General features: G+C 40.2%; 1 protein-coding gene across 6 annotated transcripts in view; it reads right to left on the bottom strand.

Annotated features, from left to right (window-relative positions):
* The window catches only part of LOC100619140 (zinc finger protein 420-like), a 69096-nt gene that overhangs the window by 31458 nt on the left and 10109 nt on the right, over window positions 1–27529 (bottom strand). For 4 of the 6 annotated variants that reach the window (XM_056825852.1, XM_056825856.1, XM_056825854.1 and 1 more), the window contains exon 3: window positions 3857–3979. The exons of 1 other annotated variant lie outside the window; for it this stretch is intronic. In XM_056825852.1, the coding sequence (XP_056681830.1) occupies window positions 3857–3979 (123 nt within the window). Of the gene's footprint in view, window positions 1–3856; window positions 3980–4293; window positions 6940–27529 lie in introns of those variants that run through there. One more of the 6 variants, XM_056825853.1, reaches the window with a different exon arrangement.

Genomic DNA, 27529 nt, shown 5'->3' with positions numbered 1-27529 from the left:
AGATTTATTTTTCCTTTACTTATAATTTTCACACATAAGACTTTGATAGTCTATATAAATTATCTTTTTATTTGGATTTTTTTATGGTTTGATTTCTCTTCCAATTCATTCATGTACCTCAGAATTCATCCATGTGTCGTCCCTGAGTGATCCCTGTGTTTTTCAATCACCCTCTTCAGGGGGGAATGTATAAATATTTTTATTATTTTAAATTGCAAAGTTTAAATTCCTTTTGAGAGTAATTTTAGGTTAAGAAACATGCTACCACTCTGAATCCAGAAACTGAACTGTTTGGAGAAGACACCATGAAGATGCCTCCACAGACTACAAGCTGCACCAGAAGATCCAGAGTGAACTTTGGGATATGTTGTTTTGAATTGTGTGGGGTTTGAATGCATTTGTTTTGTATATATACTCTTATGCTGAAGGGGACTGCCCCCTACCTGGCTTTTTGTCAATGTGCCTAGCAATTATTGAGTTCGTTCTCTTTTCGTCTTATCCTCAAGTTATTGTAATTTCAAAGTTGGTATGTTTACAAGACCCATCGGAGAGACTAGTCTTCCTCGGACCTCGGGGGAGGGGGGTGTGTAAAAATGGAGATTTGAACCCTAGACTTCAAACCCCAGAAGTTCTTGATATTTCCCAGAATTCCCTATAATCTCACCTGTGTCTCAGCGTAGGCAAGATCACAATTTGTATTTAACTGGCAGTAACACCTCCCATTTGCTCCTCTCTCGTCCATTGCAATGATGTAGCAAGTATAGTGGTAAGCTAAACGTGGGGCTTTTGAAGGGGCTAATCAGCCATGGGCATGTGGTTTTTGTTTTGTATCTTCTTTATTCCTTGATTTTCTAATAATCCTTAATAGACCTCGTGAATATAATATTTTTATTAGTAGAGATATAATTTTAATTTTTACAGTAGATTCTTGATTCTCTTATTAGTGTTTCTACAAATAGAACTTTCCCCACAAGGGTGATCTCACCTCTGATGAAGAAGCATTTCAAGTAATGATTAAGAACTACTTTGCTCAACTACATGGCAATAAATAGTACAATCTAGGTGAAATGGGTGAATGTTGACAAAAATATAAATTGCCCAGATTAATAAGAGGACATAGAATACTTAAATAATCCCATCTCATGAAAAGAAATTGAACAAGTCTTCAAGGAACTCCCTAAGTAAAAATCCCCAGGGCCAGATGGATTCACAAGGGAATTCTATAATTTAAATAACAACTAACCCCAATACTATACAATCTATTTAACAAAATATATAAAGAAGGATTCTTTTTATGACACACAAATTCTTTTTATGACACAAATAGGGTACTGATTACAAAGCCAGGCACACCAGAAATAGAGAAAGAAAACTACAGACCAATCTTGTTCATGAACATAGATAAAAAAAATCTTAAATGAAATATTAGCAAAGAGACTACAGTAAGTCATCACAAGTATTATTCACTATGAGCAGGTGGAATTTATATCAGGAATGCAAGGATGGTTTAAAATTAGGAAAACCATCCACATAATTGACCATCTCAATAACCAAACCAACAGAAATCACATGATTATCTGAAGATACAGAAAAAGCCTTTGACAAAATACCATTCCCATTCCTACTGAAAAGTCTAAAAATAGAATAACTGGGGCCTTCCTCAAAATAATAAAAGATATATAATGGAATAGTGGGGGTAAATGACCTCAGTAAGCCAGTGTTCCATAAATCCAAAGATCCCAGCTTTTGGGACAAGAACTCAGTATTTGAGAAAAACTGCTGGAAAAATTGGAAAACAGTATGGGAAAAATCAGGTTGAGATCAACATGCCACACCCTACACCAAGAGAAATTCAAAATGGATAAAAGACTTAAATATCAAGAGTGAAATCATGAATAAATGAGAACATAGAATGGTATACCTGACAGATTTATGCAAAGGAACTTAAATCCAAACACGAGATAGAGAACATTACAAAATATAAAATTAATCATTTTGATTATATTAAATTTTAAAAGGTTTTGTACAAACAAAACTAATGCAACCAAAATTAGAAGAAAAGCATCCAACTGGAAAATTTTTATAACAAAACTCTGACAAAGGTCTAATTTCCCAAATATATAAGGAAAGAAGTCAACTGTACAAGAAATCAAGCCATTCTCCAACTGACAAATGGTCAAGGGACATGAATAGGCAGTTTTCCAATAAAGAAATCAAAACGATCAATAATCTCTCTTAATGAGGGAAATGCAAATCAAAACAATTCTGAGGTACTATCTCACAGTTAGCAGATTGGCCAATATGACAATAAATGAAAATAATAAATGCTGGAGATGTGGCAAAATTGGGACACTAATACATTGTTGGTAGAATTGTGAATTGATCCAACCATTCTGGAAAGCAATGTGGAATTCTGCCCAATGAGCTTTTAGACTGCATGCCCTCTGATCCAGCTATTACACTGCTGGGTTTGTATCCTAAAGAGTAAGTAATGAAAAATAATTGTACAAAAAATATTCATAGCTGTGCTTTTTGTGGTGGCAAACAATTGGAAAATGAGGGGGTGTTCCATCATTGGGGAATGGCTGAACAATTTTGGTATATGATGGTGATGTTATACTATTGTGCTGAAAGGATTGATGATCTGGAGGCTTTTTATATGAACTGGGAGAACAATGAACTGATGCAGAATGAAATGAGCAGAACCAGAAGAACACTGTACACAGAAAGTAAAACACTGTGGAAAAATGCAACAAACCAGTACACTCCTGAAGGACTTATTTAAAACAATGGTATCCACCCTGAGAGAAAGAACTGGGGAGTAAAAATGCAAAAGGAAAACATATGACATCACTTATCACATGTATATATGGGATGTGATTTGGGGTTTGAGCCTTAAAAAAACTGCTCTATAGCAAAATGAATAATATGGAAATAGGTTTCAAGTGACAACATTTGTACAACTCAGTAGAATTAATTGTCAGCTTTGGAAGGGGGGAGAAAAGAGGGGCGGGAAAGAAAATGGATCATATAAATATGGGGAAATTTTTTAAGTTAGTTTTTAAAAGATCACTCTATTACTAATATAAATAAAATGGAAATAGGTTTTGAGCAATAATACATGCACGACCCAGTGGAACTGTTTATCAGCTCCTGGACAAGTTAGAGGGGAGGGAGAGAATGTGAATCATACGACCATGGAAAAATAGTCTAAATAATTTTTTTAGTTAAAAAATAAAAAAAATAAAGGAACCAAAAATGAACAATATTGAGAAAGCAACAGGATAGATAATCCTGTTAGGTTCAAGGTAAGTGATTTGAATAGTAAAAGGAAATATGTAAAGCTTCTATATGTTAAGTACACTCTAAGTTCCTTATAGTTTAATATTTGAAAAGCAGACCTTTTGCCCTCCCCTGGAATTCCCATGCTTTTTCTTCTATGAAAAAACACACCTTTTCCTGTCTGTGCTCTCACCTGATGTCACCCCAACTTCTTCCAAAGCCTCCCTGCTAGCCTGACTGACTTGTCCAAACCGCAGAATCTGGAGGTCAGGAGCAGAGACTGTCCCTGGGCCATTCCTGGATGGTGGGAGACATGGCTACCCCCTCTGATGGAGGGTGTCAAACTGTTGGGTGGATGAATAAATGACTGCACTTGGGTCTGTCTGTCTGGAGCCTGGATTGGCTCACCAGACTGGTGCTTCCAGGAGGCCCTGGAAGTCCCCAGAACACAATCGGGGATTGTGAGTGACCTTTGAGGTCACATTGACAGCAAGCAGTGATGGTGCCCCTGGAGGCTGTGAAAGACACAGTTCTGAGTTCTGTTAGATTCCATTTTGGGATGGACTGCACTCACCTGGGAAGGGGGCCTCAGGGTCCCAGGGGCCATTCCCTCTGGCTCCAGGGTCTCTGCTTGGCCCAGACTGTAGTCCCTCAGGAGGTGGGAGCCCCAAGGTGGGGAGACTTCCTCTTTGCACACCTGTGGGGAATTAGAGAGGGGGAGGGCTCAGAGGAGCTCCCAGGGCCCTTACCCTGGGCTCAGGGGAGATTCCTAGGAGGAGAGGTTACTGGATAAAGGGGGAGGCTGGGGGGAGACAGGAGACACTGGACAGGGAGATGGGCATCAGGTGTGGTTTGGGAGGAAATATGTTGGCATTTGTCCTCTGCAGAGATCAGAGCTCCTTCCATGGCCTGTGGGCATGGTCATTCCCCACCCCCTCCTATTGGCTGCTTCTGCCCTTGGACCTTTGGGGAAGGGCCCAGACAAGCCTTGCCCCCATCTTGTGACTGTACCCTCTCCCCCAGCTGCCTCCTAGTTGGAGGGGGGCCTGTTCTCTCCTCTGAGTGAGGGCAAAGCCCTGCCATGGGCCCTGGTCCAGACAGAGTCGCCCACTCCTGACACAGGCACTTCTGTATTTGTCCCTTTTCTATGGTAGTTTAAAGCAATGGACAGACACAGAGACACAGCAGACCCCCAACAGTCAGCAGCTGCTTCCTTTATCTCCTCACTGACCAACTGTCCCACCTAATTTCCTGTCAGAGGGCGGCTACTTCCTCTTCTCAGGCTTGGTCTCCCTGGTAACGGAATCTTCAGCTCTGCCTCACTGACTCCTGTCAGTTCTGATCTACTTAGAAACCTGCTCTCTGGCCTCTGAGGGAGACACTGGGAGAGACTAAGAAAATCCCTTTAACACAACCTTCCATGGAAAGGTTTTTGTTGAAACAGCCTCTAGGTGAACTCGAGCAAAGTGTGGCAAAACAGCCAAAATTCAATGAAGAAAATAATGATGAGTAAAAAAATAGCAATTAAGTTTAGCAATAGTTACACATCACAAGTAATATATAAGGTCAATTTTGCATTAAATGTAGCATTACGTGTGCAGAGAGTAAGTTATGTTAGCAAGAGCACATGGCATGGAAACCTTTAGCACCAGCATCCTCACCTGACCTTGAAAGTAAATAATGTTTCACAAGCAAGTTTATTTCTTTATATTTTTTCTTCTTGTCTATAAATATATTTGTTATATATAACAGTACATTTCTGATTTAAAAACATTATAAAACAAAAACTTTATGTGGTTTTTGGGGCCAGAACACATTAATTCTCAGATTCATAAACAACCACTGAGGAGGAGGATTTAGGAGACCTCAACTCCCCCCTCATTACTTCTTTACAACAGAAGCAGATCCTTGTCCATACAAGGAAGGTGTCAGTCCAAGCTTTCCCCAGCCTTGTGGCTGGCCCAGCACTCTCAAAATAGGTCAAAGTTCACCATGGCTTTCCAGTCAGACCTGCAATGGCTTCAACAGGCTGGCTAAACCTTGTGAGGGTAGCCATCGGGTCACTGACCCCTGGTGAACCAGGGCTTTGCTCACCCAGCATGTGAAGACTGCTTCGGCTGAACAGATGGAAGAAACCAATAAGAAAGTTCAACGGCTGAGAGGGCGATGCAGCAAGGCACTGTGGAGTGCTTAGGGCATGTTGGAGCACAAAGGACAACACGGCCATCCAATGCAGCTGAGGAAGTCTCCAGGTGTAACAACTTTTTGTGCCAATGGACCCAGGCTTCCAACGCCGAGAGAGTGGGACTGTCTCTGTGCATCGACTTTTCCACTTAAATCTTCATGCACAAGTGTCTTTGTGCACAAAAACGCACAAAGACAATAGTCATCCTCGGTTACCGAGAGACTACTACTAGACTAGACATAGTAATAAAACAGAAGCTGCCCCTCGTTTCATAGCCTCAGGGGAAGGGCGCAGCAAGTCTGGAGTTTTGACCTTGGCCAGGCTAAAGGGAAATTACTCCACAAAAATACCACAATTCAACATTAATTGTCAAAAAGTTTATTCATGAAAAACAAAGGATCTAAGCCTAGGCCTGCAACTATGGAAATCTGGGGAACAAGAGTCAAGAGAAGAAGTCAAGAGGCCGACCGAGGAATAACTGACAGTCACTGACCAGACCTAACAATAACAGGCTACTTGGCAGGACTCTTCTCCTTTTCCATATTGCTCCATAGAAAACCCAGGCTGCACATGGTATTGGAAGCTCTTCATTTCACTTCTTCCTGACCCATTCCCTACTTTTCAGCCTGGAATGGCCCTGGCACACCCAGGGGAGGACTGGTATGAGGAAAGGCTGAGAGTTTCCAAGCATGGGAGGACACAATTCTCCCCATCTGAGGCCTTACAGGGGTCATTCCACTATCTTCTGCACCCATCTGGGGGCTATTCCACTCCCCTGCAATGGCTTTTTCCAAGCCTATGGTTACACTATGTAGACTTGTGGCTTGAGAGGAATGGATCTGAGCTGCAATTCTTTGGACCATAATCAGCATTCTCTCTCACACAATAAAACTCTCTCCCACAACAGTAGCAGGGAGCAGCCCCTGGAGCCAGATCTGGGAGGGAGAATTGCTTCCGGTCTATCTGAAGGACATTCAAAGAGTTCAGACAGGAAAGATGAGACCCAGAGAAAGGGCAGCCACCACCACTAGCAAGGAAGCCAAAGGCCCTCATTCAGATATACCTAGAACCAGAAGGCAGAAAGGTATCAGCCCCAAAGGAAAACAGAGAAATCAGGACTCAAAGGGAAGAACACAGGGAGAATTCAGGTCCAAGGAGAGTAGACAGCTTCTTTTGAACTCGTCTACATGGGGTGGGTCCTAGTAGTCTACTACATCACTACCTGTCCTGGCTCTGAAGCCCCAAGATCAGAGCTGCCCTCCAATGGCACCCAAGGCCAGGACCTCAGAACACTGTCTGACTTTGCACCTCAAGTCCTGCCCTCTATTATCTGGAATGCCACTGCCACCAGAATGAGCCCTCTTCACCATAGACTCTGTAATATTAAAATTAATATACAATAACTCCAAATACTATAGAATTGCTCATGTGTGTGTGTGCGTGAGAGAGAGAGAGAGAGAGAGAGAGAGAGAGAGAGAGAGAGAGAGAGAGAGAGAGAGGAAAAGAAAGAGAGAAGGAGAGAGAGATAGTGAAAGATAGACAGACAGGCAGACAATGTTAAGCATTCCCTGTGAGGTGGGGAAAGTGTTTTTTATTATACATATTTTGCAGATGAGGAAACTGAGGCTCCAAGAGAGCCCTCTCAGATAGAGCTTCTGATACTGAGACCAGGGTCCTTTGGAGTATTCTGGACTGATTTACAAATATTGAATAAATGCTTTGAATAACAGGTGATTGTGAAGTAGAGGGGAGTCATGTGCCTACCTTCGTTTAATAAGCTGAAATGATGGAGGCTTCCCTTGCAAATCATCAGAGGCTACAGCCTCAACTGGTGAGGGTGGATGGGCTGACCCAGCAGACTCTTCTTTGTGACCAATGGAGCTTATAATTAGGGCTGTGATAACACAGCCAGGGGAACTAGGCACCTGCACTAGTCTTCTTGTCATTGGTGCTCTCTAAATGAGTTTCTGAAATAGTTTTATCCCCAAGAGTCCTCCCTGAGCCACAGCAACTAGGAGCACCAGGAATAGATGGATGGACTCTATTCTGGGGAGCCACACTTGGCCAGAAATCAGAGGATGTGGCTGCTTCAAATCCTGCCTCTGATATTGATTACTTGGATAATTTTCAACAAATCACTCAAGCTTGCTAAGCCTCAGTTTCTTCATCAGAAAGGAAGAGGTCTAGTGAGCAGTGGTCTAGTGGTCAGGAGGCTAGACTTTTAGCCAGGAATACTTGAAAACAAATCTTGCTTTAGATACTTAGGAGTTGGGTTACCCATGGCATATCATTAAGATTTTCTCCAGTCTCAACTTACTCATCTGTAAAATGGGGATAACAGTGCTGAACTCCCAGGAATGTTACAAGGATTAAATGAGAAATTCTGCTCAAAATGGTAAAAGGACCACGTACATTCTAGCTATTATGACTAAAATGAGGGGGTCAATCTACATGGCCTTATTATAGCTTCATAATCTTGTTTCAGGAATCTGAACTTAGACTTTTCAGAGGCATCAAGAGCTCTGTGCTTTCTCTTTGTGTGACTTACAACTTGGCACAGAACCATCTCATGTGCCTTTAGCTAGGCTGGTTGTCAGCTGCCTGACTTTTTCTCTGCATCTTTTCATACTTTGTCCTCAAGGTCTGAACACTGGCTGGAAGCTTTGTGTTAGAAGAGAGCAGGACGTGGTCTGCTCTGCCTCTGATGGCAAAACTCAGGATGACACGCAGGGACCGAACTTCTATCACAACAGATTGCAGTGATCAATCACTAGACATTCTCTCAGTAGGAGGCATCTGAGTTAAGAAGGTCCTGGGTCCCTCCCTGGGTAACTCTGCCCCTGCCGGTCTCACCATCAGGTCACTGAAGACTAATGGTACTAGGACATGACTTTGTGCTCACTGTGTGTATGTGTGAATGCACATGCATGTGTGTGTGTGTGTGTGTGTGTGTGTGTGAGTGGATCAGGCCAGTGGATCATGAAGGTCTCCACTGACTGTCCCAATTAGGTGTTTCTGGAACCTTCTAAAAGGAGTCTTTCTGGATCTGGCAAGTGCTTGATCCATAAAGGGGTTGAGCTGCCTTGCACAGAAAACTTTACTCTCTCTGGTGCCTCTTGAGAGGTAGAGGTGAGGAGGTGAGGTTAGTGCCTTCTCACAATGATGTCCTCTTAGCCATTAAATGTCTAGGATGTGACCATTTACAAAATCTCAGTGGCTAACTGGAGATCTGGGTTTCACCTTTGTATAAAAGTATGCCTCCATGTTCCATGTTCCCCTATTTCTAGGCTCAGTTAACAATGCATAGGTCATTTCAGTGGCTCTTCCCTGGAGCAGGAAAAAAAAACAGAAGGTCTCAGACCACAATTGCTCCCTTGTAAATGCTATAGCAAAGATGAACCTGGCCTGGCTGAGCCAAAGGCAACAGGAATCTCTCTTTCTCTTTTGAAGGGCCAGAAGTAAAGATTGCCCTGGTCAAACCAAGGGTCCACTCTCCTAGTACAAGTACAGAGTAAACACTAACCAGAGGCAGAACCCAGAAAAAGTTGGGCATTGGACTGGGAATGGGCTCTTAAAGAGTAATACAAGAAAAGATGATGTGTTAAACAATACCTTAAAGAACTAAGGCTCCAGATAGACTGAAGAGCACACTGAGAAGGCCAAATTTTTTTTTATTATTTATGTATTTAATTAATTTAGACTATTTTTCCATGGTTACATGATTCATATTTTTCCCTCCCTCGTTCTTCCCCCCTCCTTTGCCAATGAGCAATTCCACTGGGTTTTACATGTGTCATTGATCAAGACTTATTTCCATATTATTGATATTTGTACTAGGGTAATTGTTTAGAGCCTACATTCGCAGTCATATCCTCATCAAACCCTGTGATCTAGCCATTGTTTTTCTTCTGTGTTTCTACTCCCACAGTTCTTCCTCTGGATGTGGATAGTGTTCTTTCTCATCAGTCCCTCCGAATTGTCCTGGATCATTGCATTGCCACTAATGGAGAAGTCCATTACATTCAATTATACCACAGTGTATCAATCTCCCTGTAAAAGGTTCTCCTGGTTCTCCTTTTGCTCTGCATCACTTCCTGGAGGTTGTTCCAATCCCCATGGAATTCCTACACTTTATTATTACTTTGAGCACAATAGTATTCCATCACCAACAGATACCACAATTTGTTCAGCCATTCCCCAATTGATGGGCATCCCCTCATTTTCCAATTTTTTGCCACCACAAAGAGAGCAGCTATGAATATTCTTGTACAAGTCTTTTTTATTATCTCTTTGGGATATAAACCCAGCAGTGGTATAGCTGGATCAAAGGACAGGCAGTCTTTTAAAGCCCTTTGGGGATAATTCCAAATTGGAGAAGGCCAAATGTTGATGACCTCACGTAGCATACTCTTTCCATTTGGATCCTTGCCTCCTTCCAGATTCGCCTCTGTTAGAGCTTCCTTCAAGGAATAAAGCTGCCAAAGACTTTATGTGGAATAAACCAGCTTGCCATGAGTTGGGCAGAGGAAGATGGTCAATGACTCAGTTTCTCCCTGTGACAATTTCCTTCAAGGGTTGAGTGGCCTCCTAACAGAAGACTTTGAGCCAGAGGATCCCCTCTTCTTTTGCTGAAGTGCTAGAATATTTGGTAGTATGAATGTGGCAAGTGTCATAAACTGCCTGAGAGTGTGGTTATTAATGCACATAGATCCTAGATAAGACTGAAACTGAGACCAGGCAGCCATTTCTACTTGTACAGTGTATTGCATTTATTAATTAGTTAGTACACATTTGTTGAATGAAATGACTGAGTGCCTCAGGTCAAGTAGTCAATCAACCTCATTTATTAAATGCTTACTACAGGACTGGAACTATGTTAAGAGCTGGGGATTCAAAAAGAAAGGCAAAAACATGGTTCATGTCTTAAAGGAGCAGACATTTTCATCGAGGAGATAGCACTCAAACACTTTTATAGCTACTGAACACATATAGTATGATGGGAGATCATCTCAGAGGAAAGGCACTAGCCTTAAAGAGACTTTCAAGGCCCCTTGCAAAAGGAGAGCTATGACCTGAGGCATGAAGGATGGCAGAGAAGCCAGGAAGTGGAGGTGAGCAGGGAGAGCATTCCTGGCACTCAGGCTCAGTAGAATTCTGAAGAAATTGTCTCTCCAGAGCCCATAACCTACATTTGAGGAGGGTCAGTAATGCAGGAATCCTATGAAAAAGAACTGTGGTGATCCAAAACCAGGCTGCCTCAGTGATCTGGCCTTGGCATGCCTGCAGGGGTTGGTGGTAGGTCTCCTTGAAGCCTATGAGCCCTCCAGGATTTACTAGCCTCTGATCTTCTCCCCACTCCCTGCAGGTGGCTACACAAAAATTACCAGCAGGTTGTGGCCCTGATGTTTGCGGTGGAGGAGATCAACAGAGACTCCAGCCTCCTCCCTAATACTACCCTGGGATTTCACATCTACAACAGCTACCACAGTGACGCCAGGACCTTGGAGAGCTCCCTAAGGTGGCTCTCAGGACAGGGCCAGACCATCCCAAATTATAGTTGTGAGAGGCAAGACAAGTCCCTGGCTGTTATTGGAGGAGCCACCTCTGCTCTTTCTGTCCAGATGGGAACCCTTCTCGAGCTCTACAGACTCCCACAGGTAGGGAGTCCTGGACCTGCCATCTCTTGCTCCTTTCTTTGAAGTGAAGTGACTTGCCCTTGGTCACACAGGACAGAAGGGAGAACAAAACAAATATTTACTTAGTGCCTATTCTGTGCCACTCATCTTGTTAAATTCTTTACCAATAGGATGTCATTTGACTCTTACATTCACCCTGAGAGGTAGATGATATTATTAATCCCCATTTTACAGTTGAGGAAATTGAGGGAGGCATAAATTAAGTGCTTTGCCTGGGGTCACCCAGCTAGTAACTGACTGAGGCTCTAGTTGAACTTGTCTTCCTGACTCTAGGCCCAACAATTATCTACTGTGCCACCAAGATATAACTGAGTATTGAGACAGGATTTGAACTGAGGCCTTTCTGACTCCAACTCCAGCCCACTATCTGAGATAGGGCAGCCAGAATGGAAGACATATCTCCATAGATCTGGAAAGTCATTGGCCTGATAGGCAGTGCCTAGTCAACCACCACACCACATATTAGTGTCACTTATAATCAAGGGTTATCATCAAGAAAATTCCTTACCCATTGAACTAAATATATGAGAAATGTGGTCGCCAAAAATTAGTACTTAAGTCAGAATGACTTTTTATTGTAGTTTATTTACAAAAGGAAAAAAAGAGTAAAAGTAAGGAAATCAGAGAGAAAGTAGGTAATTACTCTGGCCTGGTCTGAACCAGGCAGGACTTCAGAGGCTCCAGCAAAGGGGGGCCCAGAGGTAAATTAAACAAAGGTTTTAGCCACAAGGCCTCCTCCAAGATGAGTGGCCTCTCCAGAGGCTGGTACCTCCAGAAAATGCCAGGGAAAGGGAGTCAGCCTTTTTCCCTCACCCACATGGTAGTTCTAAGGGAAAATGGAAGAACAGGCTGAGGTCCCAAGCCAGAGCTCCTTCAAGGTCAAGTTCCAAGGTGAAAGAGCTAGTCAAAGGAAGCTCTTGCCACTTTAAAAAAACCCTTCCTTTCCTCACTTCTTGTGCCTTCTTTCCACTTTATGTGGACCAGTTACAGTTTTTAGTTTTGCTTAGGTGCCCAGGGGGGCAGTCAGTCAATTCTGATTCCTCACCCACTATCACACATGTGGGTCACAGACCTCCCCATACTTAAGGATATGTGGGGGTGTATACGCTTCTGGTGATTAAATCTAAAAATGGGCAGAGGAAGAGTTAATCCCATCTTCACACCCAGTGGCCATCTTTCTGGTGGTAGCTGTTCCAATTTCAGTCTTGTCTTTTAAATTTGTTGTCATGTTCTTGATAGCTTCACGGTTGCCATCCCCATAAGACACGGGGGAAAGACTATTCTGTTTATAGACCAGATCATAGTCACTGACTTGTTAGCTCTGGAAGAGATTCGCAAATCAAGTAACCTGATTTTCCCATTTAAAAAACAACAGAAATGGAGGTTCAGAGAATTTAAACAGCTTGTGTGAGCTGTTACTTTTTTTACTGACTCTTAGAGCAATGTTTGAGTCAGCTATTCTCATTATATTACCTTAATAATTAATTCTTTCTTTTTTTTTAAACCCTTACCTTCAGTCTTGGAATCAATACTGTATGTATGGATTCCAAGTCAGAAGAGCCATAAGGGCTTGGCAATGGGGGTTAAGTGACTTGCCCAGGGTCACACAGCTAGGAAGTGTCTGAGGCCAGATTTGAACCTGGGAACTCTCATCACTAGGTCTGGCTCTCAATCCACTGAGTCACCCAGCTGCCCCCTAAATAATTATTTCTTGAAGCTAATTAACTCTATCTGAAGCACTGAGAAGCAGGAGACTCATGGTAGGTAATAATAAACAATAGCTGTAGAAAAACATATTCAGGGTTACCCTGCTAAGTCTGAGGTGAGGAATATATAGCTGTCCTCTGGAAACCTGGCCTGCCACCGTGAATGGGAAGTTGACAGAGTGATTCCAGGGCCTGGACAATACTAGCTGCATGGCTTTGGATAAATCTCAACCTCTTAGTGCTCTAGATAATTCTACTCTTTCGTATTGAAGAGAAGGTGCTAAGCGATATTAGTTAAATTTTCTTTACCCCAATGAATAAACAAACCCAGTCCCTTTCTCTAGAAATTGGGATTATTTCCTAATGAGTCATCAATATTGCAAATGAAGGTGAAATTATTTCAATTATTATTTAAAATAATAATAACTAGCACTTGCATAGCACTTTAAGTTTTGCAAAGCAATTAAAAAATTTAAAATATAATTTCCTTGGATGTGTACAACCCTAGGAATTGGGCTCTTATTATCCTCATTTATCAGTTGAAGCAGATAGTGGTAATGTGACTTATCCAGGAACCCACAATTAAGTACCTGAGGCTGGATTTGAACTTAGATCTACCTGATTCCCTGCCTAATGTTCTATCCACTGCCACACTCATATACCTCATATATGTGAGCACATGTCTATTCAATCAGCACTTTTGTCATATTAATAAAACTTTTGAGAAACATTACTCTATTGAAGAGTCACCTCTTAACCAATTCTATCTCCAACATGCAGAAATAATGTCCGTTTTATCATGAAATTTATTTGGGCCCATAAACAAGGACTGTAAGAGAGAAGAAATCCTGAGCTATTTGAAAAAGAGGTCATGGAGGGGTCAGGGAAGTGAAAGGTTTAAAACCAGAAGCATCAGTGTATTGTTATGTAGCCATTATCTTTCAGTTCACCTAATCTTGGTGTGATCAGAATTGCCTCAGCAGCCCACTGGGTAATACACTGAGTTGGTATGCACCAGTCCCACTTTCATATGTCCCAATGAGACCCATATTTCTTTCCCATCCAGGTAAGCTATGGCCCATTTGATCCTGCCCTGAGTAACAAGGTCCAGTTTCCTTCTCTATACCAGATGGCCCCTCAGGATTCCTCTCTGCATCTGGGAATTATCCAGCTGCTATTGTATTTCAGCTGGACCTGGGTGGGGCTGATTGTCCCAGATGACATGAGGTAAGAAATTCCTTTGGGACATGGGAGAAGAGATGAGAAGGAATAAAGCCTGTGTGGCCTTCACAGAGAAGATCCCTGTGAGTGAGAGACGCCATGAAGAATCCCAGGTGGCTTTCATAGCATCATCAGCCAAGGTGATCATCATCCAAGGTGACACAGACTCCCTGATGATGCTCAGATATTCTCAGCCACCTTCAATTTCACTTTGGAAGGTCTGGATGATTACATCGCACTGGGATGGCCCCATGAGACTTTGCAATCATGATGGAGAAGCTTTCCTTGATGGTCTCACATTTTCACATCAGACAAGTGAGATTTCTGGTTTCAAAGCGTTTTTCAAGACAGTCACCCCAGTCAAATACCCAGGAGACATTTTCCTTAAGAGTTTCTGGAACTCAGCATTTGAGTGTCCAGATGAGGTTATGAAATCGGAGCGAGAGGACTGTTCCCTAAATGCTTCCTTTTGCACTATTTTGATATGACCATGTCTGGCTTCAGTTACTTTGTCTATAGTGCTGTGTATGTCGTGGCTTGGGCTCTTCACAAAATGTTCCAAACTAGATCAAAAATGGGATCTATGAGAGATGGAGGGTGGTTGGTGCCTCAAACCTGGCAGGTATTATCTCTTCCTCCTGAGGTGAATGTCCATTTGCATCCTCAGGCTTACATATGGCTGTTTCTTGGCTTACAGGCTAAATTGGCATTGACATTTGCCATATCTTTCCTTAGCATCCTCCAGGAGACCAGATGGGCATTCACTTTCATTGTCTCCGTTTGGCACTCTGAAAGTCTTTAGAGTTTGTTCACTGATGGCATTATACCCTCATACTGAGGACTTACCCATAACTACAAAGCATTGTGATATTCATTTTCTTCCTCAAGAGCTAATTCTTTCTCTCAGAGGTACAGAAATGTTTTTTGAAGTCTAGTGCCTAAGAGGGTGCTCTGAATCCAACTTAGACTGCGAGTCAAACTGATCATCAAAAATGTAAAACGCAGTGGAACTCTTGTAACCATGGAAAAAACATTCTAAATTAGTTCATTAAAATTCCACCCCCTCAAAAATTAATTTAAATGTCTCAGAGCAGGTCCCTGCAGCAGTGGCCCAGTAGGGAAAGTCAGGCAGACACCAGGCTGGGAAAGACCTGTTGGGTCCTAGTGCCCCTTGGTTAAAAAACAACAACAACAACAACAACAACTCAGTCCCGTTTGGAAGTCGGGGGCTTACTCCCATGCCCTTGGCTGTGCTGAGCTGAGGAAAGGCAGCAGGCATTGGGGAGCCCCTGTCAATTTCCTGCACTGTAACATGCCCTAGGGAGAGTGCAGAGGCTGGGAAGAAACAGGAGTCTGTATTTTTTGAGCCTGGGGAAAGTCAGACTATCAGGGGGCACGGCGGAATTCTGCCTTCTCAAAAGGCCGTCCCACTCTATTCCAAAATGGGGGGGGGGAGTGGGGAACCACATGGGGAGAGTCCTTAATGATCTGGGGAAAAAAAGCAGTCACTCCCCTGCCTGGGTCCCCAGTTCAGACTTGGGCAAAAAGCCCAAACTTGTGTCTTCTATTGTCCCACCCCACCTACATTAAAGGAATGGTGGGGGGGAGGGTCTCACCATTGATCTGGGGTGCATCAGACAGCTCTGTTCCTTTTCTCAGCCAAGGTGCATTTCATATATGCAGGCAGGTGAGTTTCTATTCTTTAAGCTTATCTAAGCACTCACTCAAAACTTCTCAGAAGAAAATTAAAGATCATAAAAATATATCCCTGATTAATGGTCGCCAACTATAAGAATTGAAATAATATTTCTACCCAGATATATTTTATAAAGTTTATTAGAAAGGGTAGATAATCATTCCTTTAAGTAAACTGACCACATGGTCCCTAGCCTACAAGTCTCTTCTTCCTTCCCTTCACCTGCCTGCTCTGTTCTCAACTTCTTCCTTCCTCCTTCTCTTCTTGATTCTCCCTCCCCTCAACCCCAAAGCCTTGCCTTTTATTGACATATAGCAGGTACACGGATGCAAACCTGTTGCAGCTGTGTTATGTCAGGAATGTTATATGGATAGGTCAAGTTACTCAAGAGGGGGAAGGAATGAACTTCCTTGACACAGGAAAAAGGAAACAATGACTTAGTGATCAATATGGAGCCAGGTTTTGGGTAAGACAGATAGGTTGCTTAAGATGTAGTTTCCATCTTTCCTTTCCCTCAGAGGAAGTACTCCTTTCCATTTTGTTGTTCTGGGGCCAATCCTGTACACATACAAAAGGAAATAAATGGCTTCAACACAAAGGAAAACAGGAAGAACATGTCCTACTGGGTTAAGAAGAGTGAGTAGCCCAGGCAGCACAGCAACTATTAGACCCAGCAGAACTCAAAGCTGTCTAACATGCTGCAACTCTGTCAGGGGCAACAAAGCTGCAGAATGGGACCAAACCCAGCTTGGGCCACTTAAAACCTTTATAGAAAGCAAAAAAAAGGATACAGTATTGGGCCAGCCCAATATAAACCACTCAACATGGGTAGCAAAGTCAGAGAGGACAGGAAACCTACAAACTTTCATGTGGCAGCAGAATGATGGAAGCAGCAATGGATCAGAGAAGGAGCCAGCAAACTGTGGGAGCCTACTCACTCCCATGTAGCTTCAGAGTGGCTGAGGCAACAGAGGGAAGAGTAGAGATGCAGCAGAGAGAGGGACTAGCTCAGTACTACCCACTCCACAGGATCAGTGAAATTAGAGGGCAGGAACCTATTCATGCTCACATTGCAGCATTGTTCCTAAAGCAGCAGAACCCAGAGAAGAGTATCTGCCCAAGCCAAACCAGTTGGTAGGGATAGGGAAGTAACAGAGTGGGAACCTGCCCAGCCCATGAACAACAGAGGGTTAGAATCCACCTCAACAGATGGATTAGATAAAGTGGAAAAAATAACTAGAAAAATGAACAAAAGACAAAAAAAACCTCCTGACATTATAAAGATACTCTAGTAATGGAAAATTAAAATATGAATTCTGAGGACAACAGTGCCAAACAGGAGACATGTGAATCCTCAAAATGAGATAGCAAAAAGGTGTCAGACCCAAAAGAACATCTGGAAGAACTTGAAAAGAAGTTTAAAAAACAAAAAATAAGAGAATTGACAAAAACTCAACTGGTAAAAATTCAGTTAAAAATCAACCGTCTAAAAACTAGAATAGGATAAAAGGAAATGGAAGTCCAAAAATACATTGAAGGAAACTCCCTATGTAATAGAGTGGACCAAATAGAAATGGAGGTAAAACAAAACAATGAAAAAAATCACTATTTAAAGAGGAGGATTGGTCAAAAAGAAAAGGAAACAAATATTCAAGGAAGAAAATAACTCCCTAAAAATTAGAATTAAAAAAGTAGAAACTAACAAATCAACAAGACATAAGAAAAAATAAGGCAAATTTTTAAAAAAGGAAAATATGAAAAATCTAAAATACCTCTGAAAAAACAACTGTGAAGATTGGATTTAGCTATCCCCTGATTGTAACAATGAAGGCAGGTAGCTCTTCCTTTATTGTGAAGATTAAGTTGTAATCCCCTATTTTTAGGTTTTTAATCCCCAAAGTGTAAACCCAGTATTTAAAGTAGATCTACCCATTTTAACCACAAAAAGGTATGAACCAACTACAAAATGTGTGAACTAACAAAAAAGGTATCAACATCCATTTCATACATTGAGTGGGAGCTGTGACCCACATGTGAAAGAGTGGGCAGTCCTGGAGAGGAGTGTCTGCTGTAATTGACAGGTGTAAAATTTAGGGGAGGAGACACAAGAGGAAAAGTTCTTTAAATAATGTAAACAGACACAAAGACATCAATCAGTCATTTGGAGGAAAGTGAAGGACAGGAATCGGAGTTGGACTGGAAGACAGTCACTCAGACTTAGAATGAAGACACTTGGCTGTGAAACTGAACCCCTGGAGGAGTTTGTACAGGAGACCTCAGACTGCTTTCCTTTCAGACAGTCACTGTGGTGAGTGTAAAGGCTAACTTTCTTCCTTACTCTTTCTGGAGGTGTGAACCTCCAAGAAAGGGCCCATCATCCTAAGACTCATTTCCCCTGACTGGTGTCTTAGAATTGCTACCTGGGTCAGAGGAAGCTGGAGCTATCTCTTTCTCTCTCTCTCCCCTTTTCTCTCTTCATTAATATCTTCCCTCTATTGTAAAATAAGCTACCATAAATTCCATTTGACTTTAGCAATTCATTTTGGGGATTTAGAAATTAAATATCTGGTAACCAATTAAATGTTCAATCCAACCAATAAAATTAACAGTTTTTTACGGAGGTAAGAGTCAAGAGCAGGTAAGAATGGAAAACAGCACCATAGAGGATGATGACCATTTAACTTAAAACACTTAAGCAAAAAAAGAGGAATTCCTGAGCTTAACTCAGGAATGGACAAATGTGACTGGAGAAATTGTACAAAGTGGGGAAATAATATACAATAGAATAAAAAGACAAGGAAACTGAGGCTCCAGGAGGACTAGTCAGACAGGTCTTTTGATCGTGAAATTCATGCCCTTTCCAGCATTCCATGCGGACTAAAAAATCCAGAAGAGAGAGATGCATTGAATCACAAGTAAGGGTGAACTATAGTGGACTCATGTGCCTGCCTTCATTTGAAAAGATGAGATGAAGGAGGCTTCCCTCCTAAATCACCAGAGGATACAGCAGGCAGATTCCTCCACAGATTCTTCTTTGTGACCCATGGCACTTATAAGATGGGCTGGGTCCAAGTGTTCTCCAGAAGGGACATGACTGGGAATTGGGCATCTGAAACTGGTCTTATCATTGGTGCTCCCCAAATGAGCTCCTTGAATAGTTTTAAACTCAAGGGGTTTCCTAGAGTCACAACATGCAGGAGCACCAGGAATGGACGGACAAACTCTCTTCTGAGGAGGCAGCTTGCTAAAGCATATTGGGTCAGAAATCAGAGGACCAGGGTTCAAATTCTGTCTCTAAAACTCATTACTTGCATAATTTTGAATAAATCACAACCTTGTTGGCTCTTGGTTTCCTCATCAGAAGGGAAGACATAGAGTTAGTGGGGAGAATCCTGGACTTGCAGTCTGGAATACCTAAATTCAGATCCTGCTTGGGATATTTATAAGTTATGTTACTCTGTGCATTGCACTAAGCCTTTTTTAAGACTCAGCTCCCTTACCTGTAAAATGGGTATAATAAGAATGTCTAACTCCAAGGGATGATATGAGGATCAAATGAGAAATTCTGTTCAAAATGCTGAAAGGGCTACATACATTCTAGCTCTTAAGATAAAAATGAAAGGGTCAGATTAGATGGCCTCTTAGATCCTTCCTAGCTTTGGCTTCATAACCTTGCTACTGAAATCTAAACATGAACTTTTCAGAGACATCAAGAGCTCTGTGCATTCTCTTTGTGTGAACTTACAAGTTGGCTTTCAGCTGTATTGTTGTCAAGTGCTTGCTCTTTTCTCTGGATCTTTTCATACTTTGTGCCGAAAGTCTGGGCACAGGCTGGAAGTTTTGGGTCAGGGGAGAGAAGTGCCTATCTGCTTTGTCCCAGATGGGAAAATGCAAGATTATAGAGCACTGACCAAATTCCTATCTGGACACATTTGTGTGATCAGTCACTAGGCATCCTCTGAGAAAGAGGAGTCTGAGTTAAGAAGGTCATGGATCCCGCCCAGGTAAACCCTTTCTCTCCCAGTTTCACTATGGAGTCACTGAAGACTAATGGTACTATAATACAACTTTGGGTTCTGATTGTGTGTGTGTGTGTGTGTGTGTGTGTGTGTGTGTGTGTGTGTGTGTTTCTGGGAGTGTTGATAGGTATCAAGCTTCACTGGGAAATGAGAAATGATTGATCTGGCATATGATTTCAATGATATCAAGAATTCCTGGTGGGGAAACCTTGTCCACTGATCACAAGCAGCAGCTCCTCTGAAATTAGAAAGTTTTCTGGGTCTCTGTAAAGTTATGTTCCAGACAATAAAATGTAAAAATGTATGCAGTAAGGGCAGGTAGGTGATGCAATGGATAGATCTTCTGGCCTTGACTAGAGTCAATTGGAAAGGAAGAACATAATGGCATAGAAGCAGACTTCCAAGTAAGTTAGGTGTTCCAAGAGACAGAGATGAGGAGGAAGAATATTTCAGACCTGAGAGACAAAGACCTGAAGTTTGGAGACAGAATGTCATATGAAAAAAATATCCAAGACACACTGTTGCTTGCAATGTAGAGTGCCTAGAACTGGTAATATGTAATCAGCCTAGAGAGATAGGCTGGATCCAGATGGCAAGTTAAATGCCAAATAAGGATTTGTCTTTGATTTTAGAGACAATGAGAAATCAGTGAGTCTCTTTTTTTACCATGCCTCAATTTGAACTGATTCCAGGCAATGTTTATTTTTTGTGCTTTAAGTCCTCTGATTATGCTCTTATTAGGAGAAGTGAACAGTAGCCAAATCATCATGTGAATCACCTGAAAGTCTTAAAATCAACAGACTATCAAGGGTTCCCAAAATGTAAAAGTTAGGACTCCTCAACTGCAAAAAAAAAAAAAATTGTTTTGACTTCATTTCAAGACAGTAGTCCAAAAAGCTAAAGCCCTGATATACACAGAAACTCTCCTTGTAATCACTTTTATCCCCTAAATTGTTTACAAATCATCTATTGTCAAAAATTTCCAGAGTAATATCAAATTTAATAACCTAATAATTAAAAAAAAACTCAGTTTTCTGCTCATTCTTTAAAATTATAATGTTACCTACCTTTGTAGTCCCTCGGTCTTCTTGAACAGGGAAGTGATGTGGACATTTCGTGTGTGAAGAATGAATAAGAAAAGGGAAAGACTAGATAGTTAAGAGATTATAAAGGCTTATACTAGAATCGTTGTGATATGAATGGACAGAGATGGATGGATTCCAGGAATGTTGAGGAAGTAGAATCAACAAAATTAGTCAACTGATTTAATAGGTGACTAAAAGTGAAGATTGAGAGCTGAGTATGACTCTTAGGTCATAAAGTCACTAGAATAATGGTGGCATCTGTAATAAAAACATGAACAATGGGCATATAGCAATGGATTGAGTGTTGTCTAGTTCCTATATGACTTCCATGAAGCTATATATAGGAGGGTCACCTTAGGTAGGTACTTAATGTGGTTCTTTATTTGTTTTAAAATCCTGAATTTTAAGATAAATCAAAGGTATCTTTTTATTTCCTTACAACTTATTAAAATTACAGCTCTTTTCACATTACTTAACTTAACTTAACTGATCAGATCTAAGTTTCCATTCAAGTTTGGTAAATATTCTTATGTAATTTACATCATTTATGTGCTAAACTAGGAATAATTTTCCTGAAGTAGAAGTTCCTCTCTCTTCCCCCCTTTTTCTCTCTGAACACACACACACACACACACACACACACACACATATTCTGGGTATGCATGGGTAGCTTACATTTTATGTATAATATGAAATTTCCTAGTCTTCTGGTATTAAAAAAAACATCAATGTTACTATATTTTATTTACTATCAATGCAAACTAATAAAAACAGTTATAAATAATTCTGTATGTTATATAAGCTGTGGGGAAATTAAGCCAATATCACATTTGTCACATCGTCGCATTTGCTCCCATTTCAGTTCTGGAAACACAGTCCCACCATTCAGCTTTGTTAGCAGCTAAATTTTTTTTCATGAATTCCCTAGAAAATGATTATTCACAGGGCATAGTTGAAGTATCTCTTAAGAATTAAAGCCAGGGAATAAGAAGGGAGTGGGAAGAAAGGGAAGTAAAATAAGGGTGGGGATTAGGGTGACTGATTAAAAGCAAAACATTGGTATAAAAAGAAATAGTGAAAGAAGAAAGGGCAAAACTAGGAGAGGAAATCAAAATGTTGGGGAATATACAGGTGGTAGTCATAACTCTGAATGTGAACAGAATGAATTCATCCATAAAACAAAAGGAAATAGCAGAGTGGATTAGAAACCAAAATCCTACCATATGTTGTCTACAAGAAACACACATGAGACAGGTAAACACACAGGGTAAAGATAAAAGACTGGAGAAAAATCTATTGGGCATCAACTGAGAAAAAGAAGGCACAAGTCACAATTATGATATCTGACAAAGCCAAAGTAAAAATATATGTGATTAAGAGATAAGGTAATTACATCCTGATAAAAAGCAGTATAGACAATGTGGAAATATCATTATTCAACATATATGCACCAAATGGTATAGCATTGAAATTTTTAAAGGAGAAACTATTGGAGTTTGTGAATGTTAAAACTGTAAATGCCAAACTGTAAAGATTTTGGCCAAACTGTAAAGATAATTTTAGTGTTTTGACTTAAAATCTAAAATAAGTGGTCTCCTGAACTAAGTTCAGTGTCTAACTCCACACTGAATTCAATTGAGAACTCCATTCAAAATATCCTCCCTCCTTCAACTCCGAACTCCAACTACCCAATTACCTTTTTACCCTTTCCTTTTAAAGAAATTTTCTCTTATGTCACCTCCCCTAAATTTTCCACATCTACCAATTACAGTAGACACTTTTTCCCAGGACTTTCCATTCTTAGTTCTCATCTTCTTTGGTTCTCACCTTCTCTGGTTAGATTAAATCTCTGAGTACTTCACACCTCTTTTGCTAACCTTGCCTTTTGTAAGTTGCTTGACCTTTTAGTGATTAATTTAACCTTTATAGGTACTGAGCACTTTTTTGTTTTTAGATCTAAAAACAGACCATCTAGCTTAAGGTTTTGGCTTTACTATAAAGTGTGAGTTCAGGACTTTCATTATTCAATCAGGAGTTTTCAACTTTATCTTCCCCTAAGGCACTGTCTGAGTAGGGTGGAGTAATTTTTAAAGTTCTCAATACATTCCTGATCAAGTACCTCCATTGTTAAAAATGGGGAATAGCTTAATCAAATCTTCTAAAGTAGAATCTGAGTAGTTTTAAGATTCACAATTTTAAGGAGGAAATAGATAGTAAAACTATTCTAGTGTGAACTTTAGATTACTCCACCCTACTTAGTCTAACAAAAACAGGAATGTCTACACCCATACTTAAGGATAAAGTATTTAGGAGGATGGCCTATGACAGACATGTGCTAGAAAATGACAAATCAGAAACAACTGACAGACCCCTGGGCTGTCCTAATTAAAGCTTAAGCTACCATTGGTACATGTGAGATGCAGGAAAGTGATGTAAAAATTGTCTATATATTTGGCATCACTTCCTTTCTCCGGCCTCTTACCGCGGAGAGGTGGCTCTGGTGGCAGCTTGCTGATTGTTTTGGCATCTTGGTGTGGTGGCAGCTGTTGTCCAGGGTTAGTGGTGAGTTTTCCTTGATACTATACTGGGAGAAGCTTAGTAGCCTATTTCAGGTGAGGCATCTTCATTGAGCTCTCTTGGAGTTCAGGCTCATTCTTTTCTCCTTTACCTTCCAAACATTATACTTTTAGAAAAGTCTCTAATCTTCTTCAAAGACCTTGTGGCAGAGGTATTGGAACTTCCCCTGGGAGAAATCCTATACCCTCTTTATCTCTCTTCTCCTTAATTCCTTCCCTCTATATTAATTAAAATCACCATAAATTTCCAAACTGACTTGGATATTTTATTTGGGATTTTCTCTGGCGACCAAATTAATTTAGATTAGGTCACAACCTTAAATTATCCTTACAGTATGGCAACGATGAAGTGATGACTAGGACCCTCAAATTTCTGTGAAACCTCTTTCCGTTCTCTCTTTATTACTTCCTCAAGTCAGCTTTTTAAGCAGTTTGAAACACAGCTGCAAGACCAGGTGAGTATAAAATTTTTTTTCCTCTTTTCTCCTTAATTTGAATTGAACACAGCCTTTTTTCTTAAATCTAAAAGTGGCAGAACTGGGGAAGCTGTTTACGTACGAATCCCCTTTCCCTTAGGGAACAAACAACCCAATTAGGCAACCCTCACTGACAACTAGATTAGTCTTAATTAGCACTGAAAGAAACCTGGAGGAAGTTTAGATCTCATCCTGTTCCCCACGTGTCTCTAGTTTTTAAAATTAAGTGAGGAGTAAAAAAAAAAAAAACAAACTTGTGAGGCCACTAGAAAAATAATATATATATATATATATATATATATATATATATATATATATATAAATGAATACTATATTCTATGACATTTAATTAGGAACATTAAAGATTTCAGAATACCTCCAATTTCTTATGTTATTAGGTCATTTCATTTTTATACTCCTAAATACTGTGATGAGAAATGCTAACTTGAAAAAAGCTGATGCTAAAATACAGGAAAACCTGCAAAAATATGAAGCTAAAATAAGGGGAAACATGCAAAAATCTGAAGCTAAAATACAGGAAACCATGCAAAGCCAATTGGATAATTTAAAATGATTTTTACAGGATCAATTGGCAAATATTGACCCCCATCAAAAACATGTCTGAACCTGACAAACCTGTTTCTGAACCTCTAAATGAGAAAATTCCCTCCCCCGAAATGGAGATGGAAAACACCTCTCCTATAAGTCAGCTAACAGACTTGTTCTCTCATGGTCTGCAAATCTTGGCTGAACATAATCCCCAACACCCTTCTCCTGAAACCCAAACTTCTGAAATCCCAGTTTCTCCTGTTCCTTCTGCCAAAAAAACAATCTCTGCCCCCAAGGAAATGTCCTCCTACCCAAAAACCAATCCCAGCCCCAAGAAAATGTCCTCCTACCCGTGAATCTTAAAACTGTTTAGACTCTACTTCAGAAGATTTGATTAAGCTATTCCCCATTTTTAACAATGGAGGTACTTGATCAGGAATGTATTGAGAACTTTTAAAATTACTCCACCCTACTCAGACAGTGCCTTAGGGGAAGATAAAGTTGAAAACTCCTGATTGAACAATGAAAAGTCCCTAACTTATACTTATAATAAAGCTAGAATCTTAAGCTAGATCTATTTTTAGATCTAAAAACAAAAAGGTGCTCAGTACCTATAAAGGTTAAATTAATCACTAAAAGGTCAAGCAACTTACAAAAGGCAAGCTTAGCAAAAGAGGTGTGAAGTACTCAGAGGATTTAATCTAACAAGAGAAGGTGAGAACCAAAGAAGATGAGAACTAAGAATGGGCAGTCCTGGGAAAAAGTGTCTACTGTAATTGGTAGATGTGAAAATTTAGGGGAGGTGACATAAGAGAAAATTCTCTTTAAAAGGAGGTCAATTGAATTCAGTTGGAACTTTCTCTCTCTCTCTCTCTCTCTCTCTCTCTCTCTCTCTCTCTCTCTCTCTTTCCTTGATATTAATCAAGATCTCCATAATTTCCAGACTGACTTGGGAATTTTATTTGGCAACCATTTAAATCTAGATTTCAAGTCACAATACTAAAATTATCCTTACACTCTCTAGATGTAAATAAATTAGATTGAATTCACTATCTGACTGCTCATTTGATTTAATTGTTGATTGGGGCAAAGGGTAAAGGTTAGAGAGGTTGTAGGTCACCCTAAATCTCTTTCTAAATGACTCTAATTACTGAAATACAAGATTTCCTCATAGCCAGGGGAGAGGTAGAATATAGAATAGAGCTCTGCTCACTGATTTGTATGCAGTATCTCAATAATTCATGAAATGAAAGTCTTTGAAGAAATTAGGTTTCTTGACAGGAACCAGCAATGTTTTAAACAGGAACCGAGGATGTTAAGATTTCTGTCAGTGACAGAAATCTCCAATGGTGTCTTGAAAAGGCCCAGAGAAACAGTTCCTCCTTCCACTCCCTTCTGTGTCTCAGCCCTCAAGATCCCCTCCTCAGGAGAATTTCCCAAAAGATCCTGTTCAGTTTCCAACTGCCATTTCCTGCCTCATGTGCTGGAGAGCTCTCCATTCCAATTTTCCCTAATGGTTCTTTTGTCCTGCAACCCATCATTACAATATCTCAGTTTTGATTTTCATGAGTCTTTTGCACAAAGCTCATGCCGCTTGTGCACTGTTTTTTCCTAATCTTATCCTATGTTCTATCCCACCAAAATAATAAATTCCTATCTTACTATCTTATTCTATCTAGGATTTTATCTACTTATGCTAAGAAAGGTATTTAGAAAAATTGGGGGTAGGAAAGGATAACAAAAATTGCATTACAATGTTGCAATAGGTGAACAATTTTTGTAACAGAAAACAGGTTTTTTCTCAAATCCAGAGTAAATTCAATGTAACAATACAATAATTTTTCTTATTTAATCATTCATTACCTTATGCTAAGCTATATACTTTTGTATTCTAAATGTTAACCTACTTATGTTTACAAAATAATGTTGTTATGCTATTATTTTATTCAGTTATCTATCTTATTTTTGTTAGTATCACTCTCCAAAATATAACAATACACTATAGTCTTATCCTTATGTTGTCCCTAAGTTGTCTAGCTATAAAGTATAACTTTTTGGGAATGGTTGAACAAATTGTGGAATATGAAGGTGGTGGAATACTATTGTGTTACAAGGTGCCTGGAGTCATCAAATCCACACTGTTTGACACAATTTCAGGTGGAATCCGGGGACTGCACGGCGGCCCCCAGGGAAGAGGGAAATATCCACTCAGACTCCCCTGTGTGACTACTCTCTTACCAACACTCCCTATTATTGGAATTGTTACAATTATTACTATTCTTACTCAGTTCCACAGAAACACAGAACAGCTAGAGGCTGTTACTAGGGTTTTTATAGATTCCCAGGAAAATTCTACCCTTATATGTAATGAAAAAGAAATTCCCCCAGAATATTGCCAAGAAATTCTACTTATGAAATCAGACAAAATGAAAATAAGAGATAAAAGATGTGAATGAAATCTTAGAAAAATTAGAGTTAATTGATGTGTGGAGAAAAATAAATAGGGACAAAAAGGAATACACCTTCTTTTCAACAGCACATGGTACATTCACAAAGATTGACCATGTACTAAGGCATAAAAGAAGCAAACAAGTACAGAAAAGCAGAAATAATAAAAGCAGATTTTTCAGAATATAATGCAATAAAAATAATAATTAGTAAGGATACATGGAGAGGCAAATAAAAACTTAACTGGAAATTAAATAATATAATTCTCCAAAACTGGTTAAAGAACAAATCATAGAAACACTTAATAATTTCTTTGAAGAAAATGATAATGATGAGACATCCTTTCAAAATCTATGGGATGCAGCCAAAGCAGTACTTAGGGGAAATTACATTTAATTACAGAAAAAAAAAACAGCTTATTGTTAAAGCTTACATTTCTAGTACAGTATTAAATAATAGTGGTGATAATATGCATTCTTGCTTCAGTCCTGATCTTACTGGGAAGGCATCTAACTGATCACCATTGCATATGATATTTAATAATGGTTTTAGACAGTTGTGTCATTTCTGTTAGACTGCTTATTGATGTG

Source organism: Monodelphis domestica, chromosome 4 (assembly GCF_027887165.1).
Source record: "Monodelphis domestica isolate mMonDom1 chromosome 4, mMonDom1.pri, whole genome shotgun sequence".
NCBI classification, from domain to species: domain Eukaryota; kingdom Metazoa; phylum Chordata; class Mammalia; order Didelphimorphia; family Didelphidae; genus Monodelphis; species Monodelphis domestica.
The sequence above is the reverse complement of the archived record's forward strand: the minus strand, read 5'-3'. Positions and strand labels throughout refer to the sequence as shown.